This window comes from Centruroides vittatus, unplaced genomic scaffold (genome assembly GCF_030686945.1).
Source record: "Centruroides vittatus isolate TY-2023 unplaced genomic scaffold, ASM3068694v2 contig_888, whole genome shotgun sequence".
Classification (NCBI taxonomy): Eukaryota; Metazoa; Arthropoda; class Arachnida; order Scorpiones; family Buthidae; genus Centruroides; species Centruroides vittatus.
The window spans coordinates 28,355-56,316 of NW_027122579.1; the positions used below are offsets into that span (position 1 = coordinate 28,355).

Sequence of the window (27,962 nt, forward strand, 5' to 3'; positions counted from 1 at the left end):
CACATAACAATATTAAAGTTATTAGTACACGCTAAATATCATTTAACAGATAACAAAATATTAAGGTTCTCCAAATACGAAACACATCGCAAATCATGAGCCATTTGTAAGTCTCTTAATTGCAAACTTCCAAGCTGACGGTAATCCCTCAGCATCCCTGGCGTTAATGCATCTATTCTCGAGTCTACTCTTGTAAATTTTTATTTTTTCCGTCGTCTTTGCTAAAGTTGGAGAATATATTTGTTTGACGATTTCCGCCTCTTCCCATCCAACGACGGATCCTTCGGCCTGGGCCATCTGGGCCAGAACAGTTGCGTTAGAACATTTCCTTACATCATATTTATGCTCTTTGATTCTTACACCTAGGTTCCTTGTAGTAACCCCTATATACTCCTGTTTTAGTCCTAATCGCTGATTTTCATAAGGGATCCTATAGACCCCAGCTCTATCCTCTTTCTTAATCTTCCCTTTATCAGGTCAAAGCTAATTGTAAGTTCGAATTCTTAAGGGAATGTTTGAAAAACAAAGTTTTTCCCATGTCAATCTTTAGACTCTCCGTCCAGAAAGAGTGCCGCTCGCTAAAGTTCAGATTTTGTTTGGCGTGTCTAAGAAGGTCTATTAAATTAGTAAGAAACAAAAAATATGGGCTCCTGCATCGCCTCATTGACCTCGAAGATAAGATTTTTAAAGAAAATCCGGAAAAGTTAATGGATATTAATGAAGGTGTTGTTGGTCTTACGGATAATATCCATAAGAGTTTAACAAAGAGCTATGTTAAGAAAATGAAATGGATTCTTAGTAAACAAAGCCCGAGAAAGTTTGAAAGGAACATTACTACATATGTTGTATGGGACCAGGTTCAAGTTCTGGAAAGAGTGAAGGAGGTACTGAGTAACGGCCCGAACTTCGTCCCCGAGAACGCAGCGAGTTGGGAAACCTCCATTCAAGAGATCGAAAGAGGATTAGTTGGCTTAGATCCGATAGAGAAAGATTATCTACGTTGGAAAACGATTATTAATAATCAGGAAAAGTGGAGAAGAGGAGGGAGTGAAGACAAAGACATCCGTTACACTAAACGTTGGCTGAAAGTAAACGACTTGGTGGCTGCAAGAGCGGATAAGAGTAAACAAATAGTCATCATGAAAAGGCAGACTTATAATAAAGCATTGGAGGAGTACCTCGAAGAGACGGAGTGTGTTAGGACCAACGATAAAATCGTTGAGAATATAGATAGGAGACTCAAGAAACTCGAAGGAAGTAAGCTCTCGACGATTTTACCATTTATCAAGAAGTGCCGTAACCCCAGACCTGGGGTCCCAAGGCTATTTGCGTTTGCTAAAACGCATAAAGAAGGCAAGAGAATAAGGCCAATTGTGGAAAAAATTAAAGCCCCTACGTTTTTCTTAGAAAAAAGGTTGCATGGTTATCTTTCCTCCCTACTGGAAGACAGTATATTGGTTGCAAAGGATCCTACGGTAGTAGTTAAAGAGCTGCAAGACATAACTCTGATGGATGAGGAAGTGGGTACTATATTAGATTACGAGAGTATGTACCCATCCGTAAAAATTGAGTCCTGTTTGGAAGCGCTAATGGAATCCTTATTTAAAGTAAACCCAGAGTTGTTACACCACAGGGACGATGTTTTGGAGATGGCTAACCTGGTATGCTGTGAATCCTTCTTTGGCTTCGAAGGCCATACTTACAAACAGAATAGGGGAGTTCCTATGGGAAGCCCTATGTCGGGGCTTCTGTGCAAATTAGTGGTTAAGAAAATTGAAGAAAAGGTTCTGCACAGCTTCAGAAACAGTATGGTTTACTACAAGAGATATGTTGACGATATCCTTATAATTTGGAGAAGTAATCGAGGAATTAATACCTTTATAGAAAGAATTAACGATAACGAAGACGGCCTACGTCTGAAACTAGAGCAAAAAAGTTCAGTGGAGGTACACTTCTTAGACATCAATATCACTTTTAAGAGAGGGCATCTATTCACTAAAGTGTATACTAAACCCACGCATAGCCCACTCTACATCCCGCCACAGTCAAATGATCCATTTTGTTATAAATTAGCAGCCTTTCGTACCTTAGTCAGGAGGGCTTTTACTTATTGCGATAACGTTATAGACAGGGTTAACGAAATCGACAGGATCATGCAAATAGCAGAGAGCTTGGGCTACAGAAGAAGCGTAATTAATGGTATCGTGAGGAAGTTTGAAAAGAGTGACACAAGAACCTCTAAACAAAGACCTAGTGGATATTTACCAAGTTTACTTTCAACAAAAATGTATGGGGCATTATGAAGGAGATAGCGGACATTAAAAAATCAACATTGATCTTCAAATGAGCCCCGAACCTCTACAAAATTCTGAGAACTGATAAAGGGAAGATTAAGAAAGAGGATAGAGCTGGGGTCTATAGGATCCCTTATGAAAATCAGCAATTAGGACTAAAACAGGAGTATATAGGGGTTACTACAAGGAACCTAGGTGTAAGAATCAAAGAGCATAAATATGATGTAAGGAAATGTTCTAACGCAACTGTTCTGGCCCAGATGGCCCAGGCCGAAGGATCCGTCGTTGGATGGGAAGAAGCGGAAATCGTCAAACAAATATATTCTCCAACTTTAGCAAAGACGACGGAAAAAATAAAAATTTACAAGAGTAGACTCGAGAATAGATGCATTAACGCCAGGGACGCTGAGGGATTACCGTCAGCTTGGAAGTTTGCAATTAAGAGACTTACAAATGGCTCATGATTTGCGATGTGTTTCGTATTTGGAGAACCTTAATATTTTGTTATCTGTTAAATGATATTTAGCGTGTACTAATAACTTTAATATTGTTATGTGTTTGTTAATTTACATTTGAGTATTTTTTGCGCTTTAATTCTAGTTTTAATTAGTTGCTACGTTGTCGGGTTTTTTTGAATTTAAATATTTTGTGTTCCATTCTTTGGAATTATTTTTGTTCGTCAGTTTAAACCTGAAGATGATCTATGGAATAGATCAAAAACGTTTGTTTTCTTAATTAAAAATTCCCTCAGCAACTTATAAGGTGGTGGTTATTGGAGTTTATTACAATTATGCTTATTAAATCCAATATTCTCAATAACATCAATAAATTCTTTCTATACTCACTCATCTATAACATGGATATATCTAAAATGATATAGAATTTTAAGACTACTTTTTGTAAAATTAAGATCAGTTTCATAATATTTATATTACAATTTAAGAAAAACATTAAGTCTATTTATTCTGAATGTAAAGTGTATAACAAAATATTGTTGATAGTTCAAAAAAATTATGAAAATTATTTCATTAAATTTGAATGGCATCCAAAATTGATGCACTAACACATCATAGTTTTTCCACATTTTTTGCAACATTTTCAATTAGTTATATATTGTATAATTTAGTGTGTGTTTTATATAAAAACATTGGTATGAGATTACAATATTCCATGACATCAATAAGCACATATAATCTATATTCTATATATATAAAATACTTAAAATCATCAAGACATTTTTCCCCATAGAAACAGTGACACCAGGAATCAATGAATTGTCACAAAATTTTTGTATATGGTAATTTATTTGTATTTAAATTTTGTTCCATTTGTTTATATTCGAATTTGTTTAACCTGACGATGGCCAATAGATTTGGCTAAAAATGTTTGTTGCGTTTATTAAATTTCTCAGCAACATAAGATGTTGTGTTTTGACTTAAATTGTTCCTAAAAGTTGTTTGAAAACAGATTTGTTGTAAAACAGAAACAAATTTTTTCATAAGAAACAATATAAAATGGACTAAACCATTTTAGCCTTTTTTTCCACCCTTTTAGCTATATTTTATGCATAAAAATGCCTATAAATGCAATATGATATTATATATAATAATATATGCTTTTACTTTTAATATATATATACACACACACACACACACACTAAATCAATCAAGATGACAAGTACTTTATCCACACTTTCCAAAATATTATGTTTCAATTGATTTGATTTCAATTTTAATTTTAATTAATTTATTAATTTTTATTTTATTTTTAATTCTAGTTTCAGTTTAAAGGCCAGAATTTTAATTATTATTTTATTATTTTTAGTTTTAATTAACTAGCCATATAGTACTAATAAATATTAAATATTATATTAATAAATTTTTGTTATTTAATTTAACTTAAGCATATTTAAACACAAATTCTTGGATGCTATTTATATTACATGAATATCAATTAATGAGGTTTTTTTTATTAATTGGATTTAGATTCAACTGCAGCACATACTAAAAAACAGAAATTGTATTTTTCCCACATGTGCATTGAAATCTAATTTAAATAGCAATGTGCCATGATATCTAATGACACAAGGAAATCTCAGAGCCATAACTTCTTAATCGGTAGTCATGTTGTTGATTGGCCAAGTTGTCAACTTTCTTTAACATAGGAAGTATAGGGAGTTGACTATCTGTGTCAGTCTAATCTGTGACTGGTTCTCACAAGTAACTTGTTTGACAACTGAATTACCATACAGCAACAGAGGCAAACATGAGTTCAAAATTTCGTTCATAAATCGAACTGTTTGAAAACCAAGGTTTGACTGTATATAAGTTATTTTAATGCTACTGCATTTCACAATTTAACATATTAGACTTATACAGTTTTCATTGAAATACTGTTAATAAAACAAATTTATAAAACATTGTCCACAGTATGTGTTGGAATCAATGATCACAATGTTTTGTAGATGTTCTTCTGATATAATAAAAGGTTAGTGGCACTGTTGACCCCTCGGGGAAGATGACCTCATTTCACTCTCCCCTTTCCAGCACTGACCTTCCGTGCGTCAAGACTGTGTGTATCTTTGTGCACTCTTTGTTCCTTTGTTACATAACCGGTTACGCTAGTCCAACTGCCTTTTTACTAATCTCTCCAATAAGCGTAAAGTCTAACAGTATGACCTAACTTAAATACTAAATTAATTCTATCAAAGAACATTAACTTACTCAACACATTCTTTATGTTCTCGGTCTTCAAAATAATAATCAGGACATTTTTGAATACATCTTCCTAAATGCAGAAAATTGCCAAGTGCACAACTTGTACATTCATTCTCATTTAAACCTTTACATGTTTCACAATTACTATGACAAGGTACACATCTGAAAAATATATTTTATTTTTAAAATAAAATTTTAATTTTAAATAATTTTTTTTTAATTGTTAATTTATATTAAAAATTTTTAAAAATGTTTATTATTAATTATTAAATCTCCAAAGATAATAATTCAATATTTATAGATTATTTTATAAACAAAATACTTAACAGTAAAACAAGGAAAACAATTATAGAATCTGATGTTTTAATGCAATTTTAATTCTTTTTCATTAATATATCAATCAATTTTATAAAATAATAAAATTACAATGAAGCAAAATATAAAATATTTTGAAGCAGAAACAAACAAAAGAAAATATATAAAATACTCTAAAAAATATATACAGGGTGGGCCAACGAAAACGAAACGGAAGAGTGTTCGTGTTCATTTAAGCAAATCGCTCGGACAGGTCAATTTTATTCTCGAGGGGACATCTTATGCAATAAAGTTTTTGCGAATCTGAATATTAACTAAACAAACATTTTTTTTTTGAAATAAATGTTTGTTTAGTTAATGCAAAATAAATGAGTTTTTAAAATTTTTTGTTGTCTGTTGTGTTCAGAATCGCAAAAACTTTATTGCATAAGATGTCCCCTCGAGAATAAAATCGACCTGTCTGAGCAATTTGCTTGGACGAACACGAACACACTGCCGTTTCGTTTTCGTTGGCCCACCCTGTATAGTTGAAAGATTTCTTTGCCAGAGGTGGGAAACATTTTTATTTTCCCAGCTCTGTTATATACATACAGAAGGAAAGTATGGCAATCAGTCAAAAATAACGCCCCAAGATTTTTACATTTTTGGACTTGAGAGCCATTGAAACGCTGAGCAATGCAAAAAAAAATTCAGGGATTTTTTTCTATTTGTATGGATGCTGGTGTGCATGTGGGAAGATGATTTTGTTCACCCTCTTTGAAACTTAATAATTCCTGTGCTTTTTGTTGAATATTTCTGAAATTTTGCAGGAGGTTTGTGTATTAAGTGGATTGATGCTATTAAATTTTGATGGTTAAAGGTTGAGGAGGTAAGGAGGGAGATAGAGGTAATATGTCATATCTCCAGTAGGATCGGACTTAATGATAATTTTCCTTATCATCATCATTTACAACTTTTTATAAAACCCATTACTACCCTCAAAATTAAGCTGTTTTCATTTTATAATAATTAATTATATATAGAATTTTTAATAATAAAATATCATAACAGATGGCATTACACATCAGTTTTAAATGTTTCTGGGGAAAGTTAGGCAACTAGTTGCTGGATGTTTTTAATTGGAGGACCATATCTTATTTTAAAAAATTTCATGTAATCTGCAATATATGAATCCTTATAAGTGTATACATTTATCATTTTTCCAATAGACATCTATTTTTCAGTTAGCAAATATGGAAAGAAAATAGATATCCAAAAACTTATAATATAGCAATAACATTATAGTATTTTTGTGGTACTTCTTCAGAGAAATGTAAAATGATGATATTTGCAAATACTGACCATGCTTAATGCATGTTTTGATTTCTCCAACAAACTTTACAATGTAAAGAAGTTTCATACTATAAACCATAGAAATCTTCTAATGAAATTCTATATACTAATGGAACAAAGATTTTGTTGAAACATGATGCAGTGTATGCTATACAAATAAAACTGGTAGACTCCAAACAAGTGAATAAAAAACAGTGGCACAAGCAAGATTTATAATCAATCAAAATAAATGTATGCCAATCAGGAATTTCATTTTCAATAAATACTGTGTGAAATATTTTGAAAAAATGTTACACCTAAAACTGCAAATTGTAAATTTTTCAAGCTATCCATAAAACAGATAAGGAATAGCATTACATATTTTATGCTGAAATGTTATATTACATTGATATGAATTAAAACTTTCTTAAATGTTAAATTTCCAATGACAAATAGACATTTCACTTGTGAGGAAAATGAATTAGTACAACAAGTTGATTTAGGAAAACACACATCATCTTACATCCTTGGAAATCTTAAAAGTCAATTTTAGTTTTTGTATTGTGATTTTGAAGAAAATATACAGGTCACACGTATTGTGGATATGCTCCAGAAATACCTCATTTCCATATTATGATAGAAAAAAGTTTTTCTTGTTTCAATCAACAGTATGGTGCTCCACCATACTATCACAAATGTACAATGTTCTTCTGGCGTTTTTTTCAGACTATTGACTTAGAGTGGCATAATGGCATGGCCATTTCACTTCCAAGATCTTACCTTGATAAACCTCTATCTGTTCTATTCATCAAGGACAAGAGTATCCATTCTAACTACTGCTAAATTAACTATCAAAATCACAAATGTTGTTGCAGATGTAAAGTTCAGACTATAAGTTAGGTATGGAAAGAAATTTATTACCGATGAGATTATATTACTGCACAATGAGAAATCTTATTCAAATCACATAACTACTACTAGTATAAAATTTTATATAATATTTTATATATTTTGACATGTTACATGATTTGTACTAATCAATTCAATAAATTGCTGTTCATAAAATTACTTTATATTTATTTTTGTATGTGTGTGTATGTAATCTTGAATTAATACTTATTCATCTTTTATCAGTTGCTTTAACGAATATTGATTATGCCAAATATGACATTAATGAATTATTTTGTTACATTTTAATTAGAGCACCTCCTGATTTATATTTTTAATCAATCTACTCCAATCTATATTTCTTAAATTTACCATTTTATCAATATTTTTTAATAATTGCTTCAAATATTATGTATCAGTAATTTTTAAAATTAAAACAGTAGAAAAATACCTGTGTTCTGAATCATGATAAGTATGTTCTGGACATTCTGGGACACAATGATTTTCAAATAAATATAATCCAGTTTTACAACTCAGACAATACGAAGGATTGTTTTCACATAACATGCATTGACTAATGCAAGGCAAACACTCATTTGTCTCCTCATCTGTTAAAAAAAAATACTGGTAATAATAATAGCATTTTCTATTAAAGAATAAATACCAAATTTTTAAAAAAGTGTTTTAAATAAAAAAAATTATGCAATTTTTTATTAGTTTTTATCCATATTATTTTTATAAAAAGATTTATTACAAATATTATTCAATTATAAGTTTTAAATTGTCTTTTAAAAATTAAGAAAATTATTAGAATTAAATACAAAATATTAATAAATACCTTTGTAATAACCACCAGAGCAGTCTTGCACACAGAAATCTTCCTGAAGGTAATATGATTTTATACAAGATAAACAATTATCAGAATTTGGACCAAAGCAATTTAAACATGGAAAGTTGCAAGGAGAACAAATATTATATGTTTTATTTTCAAATTTACCATCAGGACATTCTTCTACACATTTTCTATTAAAAAAAAATAAATACTGTAATCCATGAATTGAAATATTTAAAAATTACTATAATTTCCTGCATATAATCAGTCATAAAATACTTTTTTAGTTTTTATTTTATTTTAGTGTATTACATTATTATTCTTTATTTTTATGTTTATTCTTTTACTTTATACTACTGTAACAAATTTGTTAATCTTTTATTTTATAAAATGGATAATGTTTACTTTTCAAAAACAAATGCAATTTCACTGTTCCAAATATTCCCATTGATAATTGAAAGTAGTGGAGAAAAAAGTGGAGAAAATAATTGGAGAAAAAAGTGAAAAAATGCTGAAGACAGCAGACAGACAAACAGTACCCTCAAAAAGATAATTGTCCTCATAAAAAGTGGACAGTTGAGAGCTCCAATATAAATACATAACTACATATTAATCAGTATTGTTATATGGGTTTGATTTTTATAGATCTGGAAGCAAAAGTTAAATAGAGATCTGTTAGTGTAAATGATAATTATATCTACAAAGATATGGGGAAGATACAGGTTCAAATCTCAATTCAGATTGATCTTTTCTTCCAGAAACTTTCAAATTATTTAATTTAATTATAAATTAACACAAGATAGTTGTCTAACAGCTTATCTTTAAGCTAAATAATAAATTAGTACACAATTATAGTTCCAAGCAGGATTTAATATGATATATTTAAATAAATATTTTAACTTTAAACTTCCATTATTTTAAGAAAAACTTATTTTGAAATTTGAAAATAAAGCATTCATTAATTGCTTATAATTATATACAGAGTTGTTAAAAATTAAGTTCCTCTACTTAGAGGGTTCTGTAGCATGTTCTAAGGCTCCAAATAGAATGAAATTTAAACAGCAGGTACTTCAAACAATATGCTCATCATTTATTAAAAAAAATTAGTACAAAAAATTGATAATAGGTGGTGCTGTACAATAGCTTTATGTAAATTGTCTAACGTTGACTACTTAGCTCTATAAAAGAAATCAGAATGTAAGCTCTTTCAATAAAAACAACCCACTAAACAAAGTGTTAATTATAAACAGAACATACCAACCTTATTGTGCTTTGCACGTAGTTTTGAAAGTTATCGTGTTACTAACATTTTCAGTCTACGTCTAAAACCTTCTTCAGGCAGATCTTTTTGAGAAATGATTCCTTCTGGCACATAATGCTTTAGCTACATATGCCAGTGAGAATGGGATTATACCAGAACTACAACAGGCTACACTAATCAGCGCCAGATCCAATAGGTGCGAGGCCCGATTGAATTTTTTTTGCGGGGCCCCTCAAACTTTAAATAACAAAATTAATTAACTGTTAATTTACATATTGAAATATATTGTTTTATTTTTAATAATAATATACCTAGATATTTATTTTTGTAACATGTACTATTTTTAAACATATAAATTTTGACGTGATGCGGGGCCCCTTCAAGCGCAGGGCCCGATTGGTACCAATCTCTCCAATCGCCTAAAATCCGGCCCTGACACTAATGCAACAAACCTGCCATATAAACCAACTTAAAAATTTGGAGGAATTGGAGATTTTTATAGCAGACTGTCAGGGGCTTTCAATTAATTTTAAAGATGAAAAACAAATCTTGAAGGCATGGAAAGCTATGTATGACCCAGCACTACGACAAACGATGCATGCACACTTGTTTAAAAATTCATAAAATGGAAATGTTCAAAATTCAAATACAATGGAGCCAAATGAAAAATAAACCATCACCAGCATCAGAAGGAATTGTTTTACAAAAAGATCTGCCTGAAGAAGGTCATAGATGTGAACTGAAAATGTTAGTAATGTGATAACTTTCAAAACTACGTGCAAAGCGCAATAACGTTGGTACATTTTGTTTGTAAGCTCTTCAAAAGCCTTGGTGCTTACCTCCACTTCATGAGCAAAGCTAATGTTGCAAAAAAAGTACTGTTAGGTCAAATTGTTTTATCAGAATAACAACAATGTAATTGTGGCTCTTAGAGAATTCAGGCATCAAAAGATCATAAGGTGTGGACCAATGTTTTCTCGTGTTGTTCACAAAATTATTGATAAATTTGAAATAACAGGACATCTTCACATTCTATCAGGTAGAGATCAAAAACAAGTAGATCCTCCTGGGTTGAAGATATGGCTATGGCTGTTATGGATTTGTCTAATCAATCTCCTTGTGGTTGTGTAAGTGTACCAGCCATTGCCCATGAGGTGGACATGCCATATGATACTTAAGACTAGTGCAGCATCAGATGTTGTAATACTGTATCTACAGGATAGAAATTTGTGTAAAATTTGTGCTTCAGTTCCTGGTGAGAATTTCAATTGCTATCCTGTGGCCATGGAACATTCTTTGGGCTGATGCCCAGAACTGCCACACTTTGACAATAGAAAATCCTCAAGTTATCCAAGACATCTCATTGCATTCTTCAATAGTGACTGTGTGCTGTAGATTTATGGCTATGTTCATTGGTGGGCCATAATATTTTGAAGAGGTTACTCAAACCATACCTATTCTGTAACTGGACAGCAGTATCATGACATGTTGGTAAATTTTGTAAATATCAGAGCTTCAACAATGCAGGTGCATTCAAGAAATCATATTCATGCAAGGTTGTGCATCACACCACATCACCCAGTCTTCAAAATTTATTAGGGCAGTATTTTACAGATGATGGGTTATCAGCTGTTATTACCATTCAACCTGTCCTCCTTGATCATCTGACCTCACCTCATATGACGTCCGCTTATAGGATGTTTTTTTATTGAAGAGCTTGGTATCTTGAAAGATGTCACACTGTCAGAGAACAGCTGAAGGATTGCATTAGATGTCATGATCTGTCCATTCCAGCAGATGTCTTTCATTCTGCATTAGAATATGCCCTATTATAAATGGAAAATATTGTTGACAACAGTGGAGGCCATAATGAACATTTGTAAAGCTTTTCAAGTGATTTTTATTACTAAAGTGCCATTTATTAGCAATGTTTTGTATTTTTTTTTTTCAATAAATGGTGAACACATTATTCCAAGTATTTGCTGTTTAAATTTCATTTCATTTGGAGCCTTAGAACATGTGGTAGAACCCTCTAAGTAGAACTTAATTTTTAACAACCCTGTATTGTAAATTTCTAATCATATTCTATAAATTATTATATAGATTATTAATAATTTTACCCAGGTTCTGGATCAAAAAACTTTTTTCCATGTTTTTCATATTCAGTTTTACAAGGATTCTGAAAAGATTATAACACTTAAACAACTTGGATTAGAAAATGTATAAAAATACTTAGACAATAATATATATATATATATATATATATATATATATATATATATAGATATATGCATATTTACAATATAAAATATATTTTATTAAAACTATAGGTTAAATGAAATAGTTTAATGATGCCCGAAATTGTAGTATTCTTCTAATAATTGCCATTTACAATACTTCAACAACAGTATTTAAACATAACATAAATCTTAACATTTCAAAGGCAAGTTCTAAAATATATTTAATGTTTGCTTGTTGATTGCTTTTGCAAATTTTGAGATGATATATTTGCATAAACATGTGCTAAAATAAAATCAGTTTTATGTATTATAAAAGAAAATGTGATTCATTTACTAATCAAGAGAATAGAGAAAAATATGGAATACATAAGTTAGTGCAGTTACATACAAACAATGAAATTCAAAAAAGAGCTGCAGTAATAAATTGTTTATTGCTGATTATAAGAAAGAATCTAGGGATGTAAACAATCTAGAACTTAATTTCCTCTATAAATAATTATAAAAATTGATATCTTAAGATATTATACTTAAAACTTTATTACATATTAATTAAACAATAAAAAATAACAATTGACATAAAAATAAAACTGTTGAAAAGCTATCATCTTTTATATATTTCTATTAAAATAACAATTGTGAAATACTGTAACAGTCAACTGCCATGAAATACTGTATATGTAAATATACTTAGTTATAGTTAATTGTTTATATACTGTATATTTCTATAATGTTCTCCTCCTTTGTCTTTTCACTTTCTCTGCCTTTCTTTTTGTCTTGATGCTATGTTGCCTAGAAAGGTAATAAATCCAGCAGGGGGAGAGAAGAATATATACAGGTGGACAGGAGAATACAGGCCACTTTTCCTTTTTGAGTGTAGAAGGATGACGGAGATCACCTTCAACAAGGAGAAGGAAGAGGAAGATTGCCAGGTTGTAACATTCCTGATGACTGTATGAAGAAGAATGATTGCCTTGCCTGACTATTCCCATTTTTATGATACCACTGAATATTAAACTGACACTATCCACCATTTTGGGACTAGAAGTATCTCTCCAAGTCTTTGGACTCTTACAATTGTCTTCTTAAGTTTAAGATAGGTGAGTTTTATCATTATATGTATATCTTGGTTAATACAATTTGTAATGAGAATCACAAAAGATAACTGTTATTTTATGTTTGTACTGACCTTGATGGATCCCCATGCAACCCAGATTAAAAATAAATCTCAATACATATGTTTATAAATGCTAAAATTAAATAAAATAAAGCACAAAATAAAGTAAAAACATTCATCGTGTCTTGCCACAATCTATCCACCAGATCACCCACCACAATGTTCTAATCACCATAGTTTAATTACATTCACTCTGTACATGTACACACACACACATGTATATATAAATGGGATGAATATTACATAATACATGCATATATACTGACATTATCACATTGAAAATACAAAGTTTTCAACATGTGTTTAATGATGATGGTAATAAATAAAGGCAAAAAGTAAATGTACATACCATTTATTTATTAAAAAGTTTAATTAAAAATAAAAATTTTCTTATGTTGAACAAACCTTGAAAGAATATTAGGTCATATATTTTTACATAATTAATGAAAGATTTTCAAAAATTAGCAGAAAATAATATGAAAATCTCTTTATCAAAGTGTTTCATACGCTTCTTCATCCAAAACATATTCAAGTTATATGTCACTTGATACATTCCATTGCCTGGGGCCACGTAGGTCATTTTATATTAGATGATAAACATGTTTTAAAGAATTTAAAACATATGAGTTAACCATGTTGTTGTGTCCATAAAACAAATGATTACTTGTTAACATATATAATTAACTTTATTATAATACAAATGTAACTTTGTGCCTTTGGGTCTAAGTGTCACCACAGCTAATGCACAACTGACCGAAGACAAAAGAAACACGACAAAGATCAGAGGTGCGGGGTTGCCTAACTAGGTCAAGGGGCAATTCGGTGTGGATTATCCCCTGGAGGTTTACATAACACATGTCCAATGCAATCCACATGTGTACACAATAATTATAATAGTTACAATTATAGTAAACTGGCACAATGAAGTGACTTTCATTCAACACTTGCCTAGTTTTCCATCTTTTATTCAGTTAGTACACCATTTACAGATGCATTTCGGGCATTCGCCACTCCTCAGCTAACTAAACATGAAAACAGGTATAAAGTAACATAAGAAACACTACACGTTTTAACGTGAGCTTTATGCAATCTCTTATGTCACCTGTCAATCCATTACATGCTGTTCGTGGGTGTGTGATTTAATCTGAGGTATGTTTTACTGGTTATGAAATAATTTGTATGTTTAGCTCACGTTAAAACGTGTAGTGTTTCTTATGTTACTTTATACCTGTTTTCATGTTTAGTTAGCTGAGGAGTGGCGAATGCCCGAAACGCATCTGTAAATGGTGTACTAACTGAACAAAAGATGGAAAACTAGGCAAGTGTTGAATGAAAGTCACTTCATTGTGCCAGTTTACTATAACATAAATTACAACACAGTTTCGATAGCATCAAATTACAATTATACTAAAAATGTAGTTATAGTAAATCAAGCTTAATTCTAGAATATAGTTTTTTGTCTAAATAAAGCAAATGTAACCAAGTCTTACTACAATTCAAATACAATTACAATAAAAAAACTCATTAGATTCTAAAATTTTAATTTGTATGAATGCTTACTTTGCTATTTTCTGATGTCTCTCTTATTAGAGGATTAAAACGATAAGGATGGTTACTTCTCAACAAGTGAATAGGTGGTGGAGTTTCAGTTCCATACAAACTAAGAGACCATTTTTGTAATTTTCCTGGACCTAATAATTTTAAATAAATTAAATATTTTTGTATAATCAAACCTTTAAAAATAATTTTGGATAAAATATTTTTTTCTACCATAGGAACGTGATCTATGTGATTCTGTATTTATGATAAGGGTCCATTTTCCTTCAGCAGGTTCACCCCAAAAATGCACAGATAATAAGGGCCAATTATTAAGAGAACCATCTTCAGTATCTCTTGGTCTTGGTAAAAGTACACTAGATGATGTTCCAGAAGGTGATATTAATCTTATATGAAGATTTCCACGAGGTTTATAATAAAGAGAAATTAAAACTTGAACATGTTCTAAGTAGCGCACAGCATTAGGTGTTCCAGCACATGCCTTTGTATATAAATTAACTTTAAGTTCTTCTCCTGAAGAATTTGGAATAACTCTGAAATTAAATAACTACATTTATAAATTCTCTAAATTAAACTTACAATCTAGTGCTATTACTTCAAAAAAAATTAAATTTATAACATTAAGAGATTTAAAAGCAACTATAAAATTTCATATTTATTTAAACAAACATTATTAATTAATGACCAACAACTGCCGAATTATCAGGCTAACAAATGGCTATAGAAATATTAATAATTTAAGTTAATTTGATACTAGAGTTAGGCGTTAGGCACCATCTCTTTGCTAAATTTAATAATTAGAATTTTAATTAAATAATTTAAATAAATTTAGGCCTAACTGGAAGAAAAGAATCGGTCTGAAGCGGAATTCGAACCCGCAACTTCTGCTATCCGTGCAGACACGTTACCAGTTACGCTACCCGGACCTTCGGTCCGATCTTCCCTTCCAGTTGATATAAGATTACCGTACTACCATCGACTGTTACCAATACCGTACTACCAATACTGTTTTTGCAGTTGTTGGTCTTTATATGTAACGGGTTAGTTGTTGTTTATTTATTATTAATTAATAATGTCTCCAATGTAAATTTTACAGGATTTCTCGTAAAATAAATTTTACAGGAATATTTGTCTTTTCTTAGTTGAAGATGCCTTAAATCAGTGTTTCCCAACATGGGACCCATGCTCACAGGGGGCAATTTGATTTTTAAGGGGGGTAATTCGAAAATGGACTCGTCCAGAGTTTAAGTTAACTGTATAGCCACTGTATGCTATATTTATAGTAAATATTGATTTAAGTTAGTTTTAGTTTTCTTTGTTCTTTGTTTCACTTTCCTTCTAGAACTTTTCTTTATAACCCTTTTCCCTTGGGGTGGGATTAACAATTCTGGGAACCACTGAGAACAAAGAGATGAACGAAGTCCTGATGCCGGTGAAAGAGGAGAAAGGACATTCTTTGCCCAGACCTTGAGGTGGACAGATGTAAGTTGTGGTGTTCCAGGTTGCATTTGGCAATGACTGGAAAGTGCAAGAGACTTTGATGAAAGGATCGTGTTTTATCGTGGTTATGACAAAACAGTGTGGCAATTAAGTGTATATGTAGGGGGGCATAAGAATTTTAAAAAGGCTTAGGTGGGGCATAGCGCAAAAAAGGTTGGGAAACACTGCCTTAAATAGTAAACAGAAGATGTAACTCACTTTAATTGATATATATTTAAAAACTTCCCCCCTTTACAGAGTTATTCATAGCCCTCAGTAAAATATTGGGAAATATTAAGAGTGTTTCTGTAATACACAAACTGTAAAAATTGATATTTTCTTTTGTATTATACTAATTTAATGTTATATATAATCTCTAAAGATTTCATGACACCTATATACATCTAATAACAAACCAAAAACAATTAAATTAATAATAACAACATCTGTTCTTTTAGCATTAGAATATAGTTTTAGCATAAAGATTATCTTTATGCTTTTTCCATTTTATATATTTTTAGAGAAAAATCTATTATATGCACTAAGTTAAAATTTCATTTAATAAATTGGCGATTTTTAAATGTATTATGCATTCTATGTGGTGACAAATTATTTGAACAAATGTAGTATACTCCATAATTATTGCTTTATGGCACTTTACTAATATGATGCTTTCCAATTGTATCCATGTTTATTATTTTTGGCATTTTCATTATGTTTAATTTTAAAAAAAACACAAAAACCCTCTTATTATTTTTACTTTTGTCTGGATGGCCAGATGGCCGAGCAGTTTGGATGGTAATCTGGTGCTCTGGAGACCTGAGATCAAATCCAGACAGGTTGAAAAACTCCAGAAATTTTTCAAGGAATGGTCCATTCAGATATACTGGGTCCTGTCCCTCACCACCAGGCTATCTCAGTGTGGACTTGGTAAAACCCATAATGGGCTTGTTAAAAAAGAACCTCTTAGCATCCACAGGGTGGAAAGGGTTAATATGGAGTTTGCAGGATTGCTCATTTCAATGAAGGAATTAGTAAATTTTATTCAGATGCTGATCCACCTAGTTAACAAAATTTTAGAAACATAATAGTTCTTGATATAAGTGGAAGAATGTCAGACATTCAAATACATTCAGTGTTCTTCAATGAATTAAAGAATATAAAGAAAATATTGCTGATATAATAAAATTTTTTTAATTGTATATAAAACTTGAACATAAGACAAAAAAATAAAATACTAAAATAACTTATTCAAGCAAGTAGATGCAAACAACTAAAACTAAAATAACCTTTCAGTATTATCAGCAGGAGTATTACAGATATGTTGCTTTCCAACTGGTGTCCACTGTTTTGCTAATTTCACCATGGCAGCAGCATCCATTAAACCATAGCCAAATTTATGACTCACTAAATAAAAAATTTAAATTACTTTATAAAATAATATTTTATAATGACATTATATATATAACTTAATTTTATAATTTTACCTTTATTTCCAACACCATTTGTCTGCCAGCCAGTTTCTTGTAATAAAGGTTCTGGACGAGAAGTTAATACTACTAAATGTTGCATGTCTCGCCAAGATAGAAAACGACTAAAAAAATTTTTGCCAATAGTTAATTTTAATATATTATAAATGTATTTTTATTCAAGATTATTTAAAATCTTATATTTAAAGTTTCTTAAGTATATACATAATTTTAGTATTATAAAAATGAAAGTTCATAAAATATAAAAATGGTAAATTTATTTACTTTGCTTCTAAAGCAAGAGCACAGATAGCTGCTGCAATTGGAGCTGAAGCTGAGGTACCAGTATGAGAGCGAGTACAAAGAGTGAAAGGATTTGGTTTTCTTCCATTTCTCAAGCCTTCAAAATAAGACATATCCATATCAACTGTTACCTAAAAGAATATATATGTATATAGTATACATTTAATAATAGATAATAAACTGTTTTAAAATTAAAAGTATTTATATATTGTCAATGTTTGAAATATCTATGTTTATGTCAGTTATGTCAAATTTTGTTTTGTTTGTCAATGAATGTGATGTCTGGTCTGTTGTGATGGATTGTTTTATCTGTGATTATGGCTGGTAATACGTATTTTGTATGGTGATGTTTTCTGTGACTGAGGTGTATATAGAAGATTTTGTTTGTGTTTGATATGCAAGCTTTTGATTTATTATATTTGCTATTTGGTTATGTTGATGTAAGTAGTCAGTTGTGTGGAGGATCCCCATGTCGTCTTATCACAGACCCAATATTTCCTAGTGTCAAAATCAACACTCCCCTAATTAAAGAGGAGATGTCATTCAGGATGACAAGACGGTGTCAACTGTATATGTGGGTGGTGGCGTTAGACACAGACACAAATTTCATTTACATTTAACACCTGTTTACTAAAATACAAAAGACATCTTACATAAGTTGGGAGACCTTCCTTGGTCCTAAAAACTAATCTGATGTGTTACCAGTGTCCAGACAGGATACAAAGTTCATATGATGATAAAGTTTCCCAAAGTTTGTCACTCTTTATCAGCAGATCAATGTTCTATAAGGACTGTCCACTGATGGAGAATGCAAAGAACACAGTTCGTTGTTTCCTGTATCCAGGATGAAAGTTTCCCTGTCTCAGCTGGAGAGCTCTTTGGTCTTGGAGAGATCACTCTCTTGTCTCGTGAAATCATTTTCATCAACTTGGTTAGAATCTGCTTGACTTGAGGGAAATTGCTTTGTCTTCGGAGGAAAATCCTTTCAGTTGACTTGGTAGGAAAATCTCTGTTGTCTTAGTGAGGAGAATCGCCCTCTGACCTTGAATTTAGACCTCTTAAAGGTTTTACATCCCCAATCAGATGTTCTGATTGGTTGTGATCTCCATCCTCTACGTTTCCAATTGGTCCATAGTTTGTTGCCGGGGCCAGGTGAGGCAGAATCTGGAGATTGGACACCAGCCGAAGATGTTTATTGAATTTGTCAAGATCTGCACATAATTCAGAGTCAAGTGTTTTTATCCTGGTTGTAAATATTACCAGCTTCACTCACATGACATTTGGTTTTATTATACATTCTATCTTCCTGTTTTTGCAATCGTTGGAAAAAATGGTCAAATTCCTGATTTGCTCTCTCATGCTATTTTATCTACTAAGAGCATTTCATTTGAAACAACTATTTTCTTTAAACAAATTTTGGTCGAGGTTTCAGACTCTAATTGAGATCTCACAGGTGTATTAGAAGCTTTCAACCTGATGTGTGATGTGTTGTATAGCTTCATGTATGATGTTGCATTTTCTGCAAGTGTTGTTTCTTGTATTTATGACCTAGTCATATGTGGCAATCGTAAACACTTTTCTCCAAAGAGGTATTCATCAGCCAGCCAGCTGTTTGATGGTTCTGTCAATGTGATTCTGCATGAGACCATTAGAGAGCCAGTCATGGAGCTTCTTTTGACCCTAAGATTGTCTGATGAAATCTGTACATTTTTGTGTACTATGTTAGGTCCAGATCAGTGTTTTGTATGTTTAATGGTGTATTATTTTTATCTGCAGAAGTTACAGCTTTATGTAATTATTATGTTTCTTGTTTTCTGTAGAAAAACTCTCATAATATCTGTATTAGTTTGTGCAGATTTAAAATATCGAGGCCTCATCCTCCCCTCCTTACTACGAAATGTTAGTCTTTGGAAGACTTAAGTAAGATGGTGTTTGTTATGTTTTGTTAATGTTATTTGTGATAACTTCAAATAATAATAATAATAACAATTATTATTATTATTGTGTTGTGGAGTGTATCATACATGATATACTTGTATATACCAGTGCCTAGTGCTATGGCATACCAAAGTCAAGCTTTGACTACAGAAAAAAATGTATTATTAATTATTAGAATGAAATATCTTAATACATAATATTGTACAATAGTCATGAATATGGTAAGATGCTATTGTAACAGAGTCATTGTTATATACATATGTATTTGAAATGAGAAAAATTACTTAAAAACTACTGGTCCCTAAAATAAAAAAAGTTTTGGAAAGTTTGATTTTAATACCCTGGCTACTGTACAAATAGAATACAAAAAACTGTATAAAGACATAAACAAAACTCTAAAATCTAAAAATTAATGAAATAATAATAGAAACATATAAGTTTTTAAAACTGCATCAATTAAAAAAGAATGTCTTTGTTATCTGGCAACTTAATGTTAATTTATATCATTAGATCTTAAAATAAATTTTCAAAAATTAAAAATTAATTAATTAAACAGTAATGATAGTAATAATGGTTTTCTAAAAATATACTATATGATATATAGATGTGAGATATTAGGACATCGCACAACATTGTCATACCATGATAGAATTAAGGCAGAGGCAGAAGGAAAGAAGCAATCCCTGCACTTGTTAGGCATAAAAGAGGCAATCTTTGTACCTGCAGACTACGGGGGAGACAGTCCTTGCACTGACCAGGTACAGAGAGGCAATCCAAGAACTAAACAATTGCCTTCAATCAGGGGCGAATTCTCTGGGCATGCTTAGCATGCGCTGGATGCTTAACCTTAGGTGAGTCACACGGGTCTCACCAACCTGGCGCAAACTTTGGTTAAAATTTTTTAATATTAAATATTTTTCAAAAAATCTGAAAAAATTAATATTCCTCTAACTTTCTAACCCGATTAACATGATGTAAAAATTTTTTGAATAGCAATGCTCATTTTTGAGAAAAAAAGTACTTCGTGTCTGACAGACCCATGCGACTCATGATGGGGGTAAGAAAAGATCAATTAATTTGTCGCTGTTGGCGATAGCAAGTGTCGCAATAACTTTATCGCGTTTAAGTTGTCGTGTGGTGTTTATTAAATCCTATGATATCTTTATTCATTTATATATTTATATTTTTGTAATAATATTGTTTTCGAAAGTAATAGCTAATTAATTTTTTATTATTTTAATTATTATTCTATTTCCATCATATAATTTTTATTTATAATTTTTATAATTAATTTATAATTATTCCTCGTATATTAGGCGATGCAAGTTGCCTTTTTTCACATTTGCTAAGCAATCAGAGACTTGTGAAAACAGTCTAGCTATAAATTGCCAGAAAATATCCTGCCTTCTCGGCAATGATCTTGGAAATCAAACGTAAACAATCGCTATAAATTCGCTTGTCTTATCGTAGTCAATTTCTTACTAGACAATTCTGAGAGGCTTACTCATTCAAATGTAATAAAAAACTAGAAGTTATCTAATTACACCCTAAACATTATGGAATTAGATATAAATAAAATAATAACAACTACGGGACAATCATATCGCATAGATATCATTATTCTATAATCTAATAATCCAGATTAATCTGATAAAAACACTTTTAATTATAATCTAAATTTATTATTTATTCATTTTCCATTGCAGCACAATAATACAAATCTAAAAAGTTATCCCGATCTACATGACATATAATTATAAATGAAATCGCTGCATTTGATAGCGTAGTGACTTTTTTGTCGCACGATACACAACGCGTGACAAAAAAACTCAAAAATAAATTATGATAATACAAATTGTGAAAATTATAAAATTTTTGATTATTGCATTTTGATAACATTCAGGTATTGATATGGATACATTTTTTAAGTATTATTATATGAATATTTTATATTATGAAGAAAACAAATTACAGAATCGAAAACATGTTGTAAATTGCCAAATTTTTGATGGTCCACTCATTATTTTTTCGATTGCTTCATTTCATGCAGAGAAAACATTTATATCTAAAGTATCACCAAAAAATTTTGATGGATTCTATAATATTTTGAGCGATGTCAATTTTTTATATTAGGTGATTGAATTAAGCCTAACACACGACTATATCACATAAAAAATTAAAAATAGAATTCATGTGTAAAAATCTAACAAAAATATCTGTTAAATCTTAAAGACAACATTCTTATGAGTAAAACAAAATAAAAACTTTGTCAATTAGTCAAATTGAAACCCAGAAAAAAGCATTTTTTATAGAGCCATAAAACAATTAATGTTTATTGACTCTCCCGGTATGGGGAAACGCAAAGTCAATTAAAAAATCTTTTGACAGTAGTCCTGAATTTCTACTAACTTCACATGAATGAGTCATCTTTCTTCCCCATTTGCAAACAAACCCGATGACGATCGGTGAAATGTCAGATAACTTACAGCGAGTTGAAATTTGATATGTTTATTATTTTGTGTTTTTTTCATCAAATTACATAAAAATAAATATTGAAAAGACAATTTTGTCAATACAGAAGTAATTTATACTACTAGATAGAAAACAAAAAGTAGAATTTAACAGAAAAATTGTAGTTTTTCTACGCGATAGATGAACTTTATTAATTTCATAATAAAAATGGCAGGTCTGAAAGACCCATGCGACCTAAGTAAGAGAACGATTCCTAGCGACTCACGCAGGGTTAAGAGAAAGTTTTAACTGTCAATATATGAGAACAAATATGCCAATAATAATTTATTCTAATGTGTAAATTCTTTTATCAATTGTGTTTGCTTTTACATTGACAGCTAGCGGATAGCTGTCTTAAGTCAGTGCCATGTTTGCGGGAACTCGATCACTTGTTCGTGTGACATCACTCAAAGTATTTAATATGGCCAGATTGTATTGAAAGTTTGCGGTACCCAGTCAGCATACATGTATTGTGTACAGGGGCGGATCTACATAGAGATTAATAGGGCTTAAACCTTGGGCCCCAGTGTCAAGGACCCACAAAATTTAAATTATTATTGTAAATTTTTAATACTTTTTCATTATAATATATTTCATATATTTTATGTGTAGATATAATGGGCTTTATAATAGTCTATACTTTTTTATTCACACCAAATAACATTTCTGCCTATCAGAAAAGAAGTGCTAAAGATAGTGCTAAAGATAGGCCTGTTATTATTATAACTTTCAGCATGCCTAAAAATTTTGGTCAGGATTCGCCCCTGCCTTCAATTGTTTTGTTCTTGTGTTTTGTTCATTTTTTGCACCTATTTTCTGTTAGGTGCAAGCAATACTGATTTTATGTTTGACCCCTAGGACTGGTATGAGGGCGCATGGTCGCCAATGCTTATAGTCGTGAAGTAAGTGTGCTCTGCTTTCCGACTGCTGTAACTTTGGATTTAGTGATTTCTCCTATGGATATTATACACCGTTGGGAAGAACTAATTGTAAGGAAGCCGTGAGTGTTTTAATTTTGTTCTACGTCTCGCGGTTGGCGAGTTACAGCCGTCTGTAGTTACGTTCTTTCTCGGGCCCCATCGGCCCCCCCTTGTGTAATCGGACTTTTCTTCGACGGGCTTTGTTAGCCCATTACGCGCTCTGTATACTGTATAAATTTAGTTAATATTACTCTGTTAGTTATTAAGTTATCGCTACTTAGTTGTCATCTCTGTAACAAAGAACTGTTCTCCACGTGTTTTTCTGGTCTCAGCCGTTCGGCGTATCCGAGCCGTTTGGCGAGCTGTAGCCGGGTAGCGTGTTTTTGCGCTGTTCGGCGTTTTTACTTGTTTTCGTGTGTGCGCGTCTGTGCGGGCTACAAACTTGGTTTCTTGGACTCTATACTCTTCTGTCAATCGTTCTCATGGATACCTTGGCGGACGTGCCGGAAAGGAAGTTACTAGCTGTAATTTCCAGAGGACTTGACTGTATTATGCAAGCTCTCCCAGCAAATTCCTATGGCTCGGTTTCGGTTGCTAATAGGAAAAGTGTGAGACAGGCGGCGCTTGACATGCACGCAGCTGCGAATAACTTATTTGGAATAGTATTAGCACTCCGCTCAACTGAGCAGGAAGGGAAGGGTACCTACGCCGATGCAGTAAGGAAGGGAAGGATCAGCGGGAGTCGTACCACACATATTATAGCCGAAGCTATAGCTGATAATAAAACACAAGTGAAACCACAGGACCTCATTATTGAGACTACGACTACAGAGGATGGTGAAACCCTCTGTCCAGAGGAAATGCTCAATGAGATCCAAACTAAGATAGATCCTGCAAGCTTGAAAATAGGCACACGCAATATAACAGCGGTGCCGGGAAAAGGTGTAAAAATTAGACTTAAAACTGAGCAAGATGTTCAGAACTTACAGGAGGCAATTGGGAAATTGCCGGAATTAAACGAAAGAGTTAAAATGATACGACCAAAACGCCGGAAACCTCGAGTTATACTGCTTAACGTGCCTCAGGAGGAGGAGAAGGTGGAACTTGTCGAGAAAATCTACGATCAAAACAGCGAGATTAATAGGAAACTTACGAAGGAAGCTTTCCACAGAGAAACAAGAATCACTCATATGATACCTTCAAAAACTAAGCCTGACTGCCGACACGTGGTGATGTCAGTCTCTCCTGCAATCCGAAATCTGATAATAACCACGAAACGGATAAGTTATGAATGGGGTACTTTGATAGCTGACGATTATATTCCCATTATTAGATGCTTTCGGTGTACGGGCTTCGGCCATAAGGCGGCCTCCTGTGATCATAGGGAAAGGTGCAGCCACTGCACCAAAAGACACAAATATAAAGAGTGCACTAACACCAATGAAACCCCTAAATGCACTAACTGCACCAAAATAAATAAGGAACAACCCGATGGCCCAAAGTATCAAACAGACCACAATGCATTCTCTGCACAATGCCCAGTCTTAAAAAATTACAAGAGACTCTTGGTAAGGCAAACCATATACGAATAATAGTCTGTATGTCCTCATATTCCTGTGTAATAAAACCTTCATAATGGCAAACACAACGTTCAAAATTCTTCAACTCAACGCCCAGAAAAGCCAAGCTGCCTCGTCGCTTGTTATTAAGACAGCGAACGATCTGGACGTGGATGTAATCCTTATACAGGAACCGTATACTGTCAAAAATAACATTGTTAGATTTGGCTCGTGGCAAGTTCTGAATAAAACAACCCCAGATGAACGTTCCAAATGTGGTATAATAATAAGGAATCCCAATGTTAATGCTGCATTAATTCCTGAGCTAAGCTCTAATCGAGTCACAACCGTCACGATTGACCAAGGCCCCATAGACTTTATTCTCTGTATATATTTCTCGCCATTTGATAATGACGAGGACTGCATAGACGAGCTATCTAGTGTTATAAGGAAACTAGGAGACAAATCGTATCTCATTGCAGGTGACTGCAATGCCAAATCCCCCCTCTGGTACCACGAGACTGAGGACAAGAGGGGAAGGCTCATACAGGAACTCCTTAATGAGATTGACGGTATATCGCTGAACACCTCAGATTTACCAACCTTCCAAACGACAAGGGCGAGAGGCTGGACCGACGTTTGTTTGGCGCCCACGGAAGTGGGTAGTATCGTGAAAGATTGTACAACTTTATCGAAAGATTCGGCGAGTGATCACCGATATATTCTGACTACTCTACAACATCACCAGCAAATTAAGGATCATGTCACTAACTATTATAGCACTATAACTAACTGGGAATACTTCCGGGCCTCTTTCGCAGAAAAATGGAGGAACTTTCAATTTACAGAACTAAACACCCATGAAAGGATTGACAATTATGTGAACCATATGACACAATCTATTGTCGAAGCCCTCAAGATTTCTTCCAGACAGAAATTAAAGAAAAACCGTACGCACTGGTGGAACGATGATTTAGACCGTGAAAAGAGGAAAATCAAAAGATTAAGAAAGAAATGGTTAAAAGAACGAAACACAGAACGAAGAGAACAGCAAAGTAGGGATTATGCCAATGCTCTACGGACTTACAAAGCTAATATTAACAAAGCAAGAACGACGGCGTGGCGGGAATTTTGCGGAAGATCAACGGTGGACCCCTGGGGCGAGCCCTATAAGATCGCGTTCAAAAATAAAAGGAAGGCAACCCTGCCGAATGTTACTGACACCAATCCTCAAACCAATAACTATTCAATTAGCAGTAATCTACAGAAGCTTCTTGATTTCCATTTCCCCAACGACAGTCAAACAGATGACTCACCTACTCACCAACGAATACGTATAAATCTCGAGGACATTTACAGCGAAACCAACGATAAATGGTTTTCTTTTAAAGAGGTGCAACAAGCGATCCGCTCCCTGGCTAATAAAAAAGCCCCAGGGCATGACGGTATTACTGCGGAGGTGGTAAAAGAGGCGTTTGCTGAAATCCCAATAGCTTTCGTCATTCTTTACAATGGGTGCCTAAGGGTGGGCTACTTTCCCGATTCATGGAAAATAGCTAACGTAAAATTCATCCCGAAAACAGTTAACCCAGTGGAAAGAAAAGACTATAGGCCAATAAGCCTGCTCCCAGTTATGGGTAAAGTACTCGACGGGCTGATGATAGATAGAATCAATTGGCATGTTGAAAAAAATAATATACTAAATACCAACCAGCATGGGTTCAGACCAGGTAGATCCACAATTACTGCTATTGGAAACGTAACAACTTTCATAAAAACTGCATGGGATAAAGACCGTCACGCACTCCTCATTAGCATCGACTTCAAGAAGGCGTTCGACCACCTCTGGTGGCCGGTGCTTAAATATAGTTTAAGGGAAATGAAATGTCCGCAAAATATCTATCAGCTGCTGGATAATTACCTGACCAATAGGAAAGCTGGCTGCCTATCCAACAATATAAATATTATTAAAAATATAGAAAGAGGTTGCCCCCAAGGTTCACGCAGCGGGCCTGGGCTGTGGAACCTAATGTATAACAACCTACTCAACCTGCTTCCAACAACTGATCATGTTAAGATACAAGGATTCGCAGACGACACCATTGTCATGATACAACACCAGAACTGTAATGTCCTTCAAAGGATAGGCAATGAGGTCCTCAACGACATCAACCAATGGAGTATAGACAACAAACTCCCAATAAACCATCAAAAATGTGAGGCACTCGTGTGCACGAAAAAGTCTAATAGAAAACAATTACAGAGGCCCCTGTGTTTGTACATTAATAACCATAAAATCAAGATAACGTCGCATATGAAGTATCTTGGTGTAATACTGGACCCAACTCTGAGTTGGTCAACTCATATTGATGAACTGTGCAAAAAGGTAAGCCAGAAGGCAAACATGATTTACCACATTGCTAGGAACACATGGGGTCTAGGCCCGAAGCACTGTAGACTTATCTACAAAGGTGCAATTGAGCCGGCTTTGCTGTATGCGGCTCAAATCTGGGGACATCGGGTGGACATTGTCCATAATAAGCGAAAAATCCTGTCTGTCCAGCGTACCTTCGCTATTCGCATTTGCAGGGCGTACCGCACGGCCCCTACAGATGCTCTTCTGACAGTCGCTAATCTAATGCCTATTCACATCAAAATTAAAAATCTGGTCTGGACTTGGAATCTTACAACAACCGACCTGCAAAACTGTAGTGAGGACGATTTGAAGACTATAGCTGCAGAAAACAAATATCCTCCAGATGGAATCCAAACGCTAAAGCAAATCAAATCCTATGATATAGACAATTACTACAATGACCCGACTAAGAACTTCCACCCAGCTGAAAGGAACAATGTCTTGATCAAATTTGAGAGAGATACTACTAATCCAAGCACAAACTGGCATATTTACACTGATGGTGCCAGAAATGAGAAGGGAACTGGTGCGGCCCTGGTGGTCTACAACGGTGTCGATAATTCTGTGGTACACGAAGAGTACTATAAACTTAATTCCAAATGTACTAATAACCAGGCTGAATTATGGGCCATGTATAAGGCCCTTGTTTACTTTACAACTAACAATCAGAAACTCAAAGGGTCAGCTACCTTCTTCACGGATAGCCGCTACGTTCTCCGGATCATCAGCGGCAGCAGAAAGAGCACCGCCACAGGTGTAAAAGTTGTTCATCTGGCCA

The 27,962-nt window shown here is 33.0% G+C and overlaps 1 protein-coding gene across 2 annotated transcripts in view; it reads right to left on the bottom strand.

The window, feature by feature from the left end:
- The window catches only part of Fur2 (furin-like protease 2), a 121,358-nt gene that overhangs the window by 10,883 nt on the left and 82,513 nt on the right, over positions 1 to 27,962 (bottom strand). For both annotated transcript variants that reach the window (XR_010882094.1, XM_067280636.1), the window contains exons 9-17: positions 17,823 to 17,971; positions 17,556 to 17,662; positions 17,358 to 17,475; positions 14,803 to 15,122; positions 14,593 to 14,723; positions 11,739 to 11,797; positions 8,364 to 8,548; positions 7,977 to 8,133; positions 5,018 to 5,173 (exon numbers count right to left, since the gene is read on the bottom strand). Coding sequence is in view for 1 of the 2 variants with exons in the window: in XM_067280636.1 (XP_067136737.1) it covers positions 5,018 to 5,173; positions 7,977 to 8,133; positions 8,364 to 8,548; positions 11,739 to 11,797; positions 14,593 to 14,723; positions 14,803 to 15,122; positions 17,358 to 17,475; positions 17,556 to 17,662; positions 17,823 to 17,971 (1,382 nt within the window). In the remaining variant the exon portion in view is untranslated. The remainder of the gene's footprint in view (positions 1 to 5,017; positions 5,174 to 7,976; positions 8,134 to 8,363; positions 8,549 to 11,738; positions 11,798 to 14,592; positions 14,724 to 14,802; positions 15,123 to 17,357; positions 17,476 to 17,555; positions 17,663 to 17,822; positions 17,972 to 27,962) is intronic.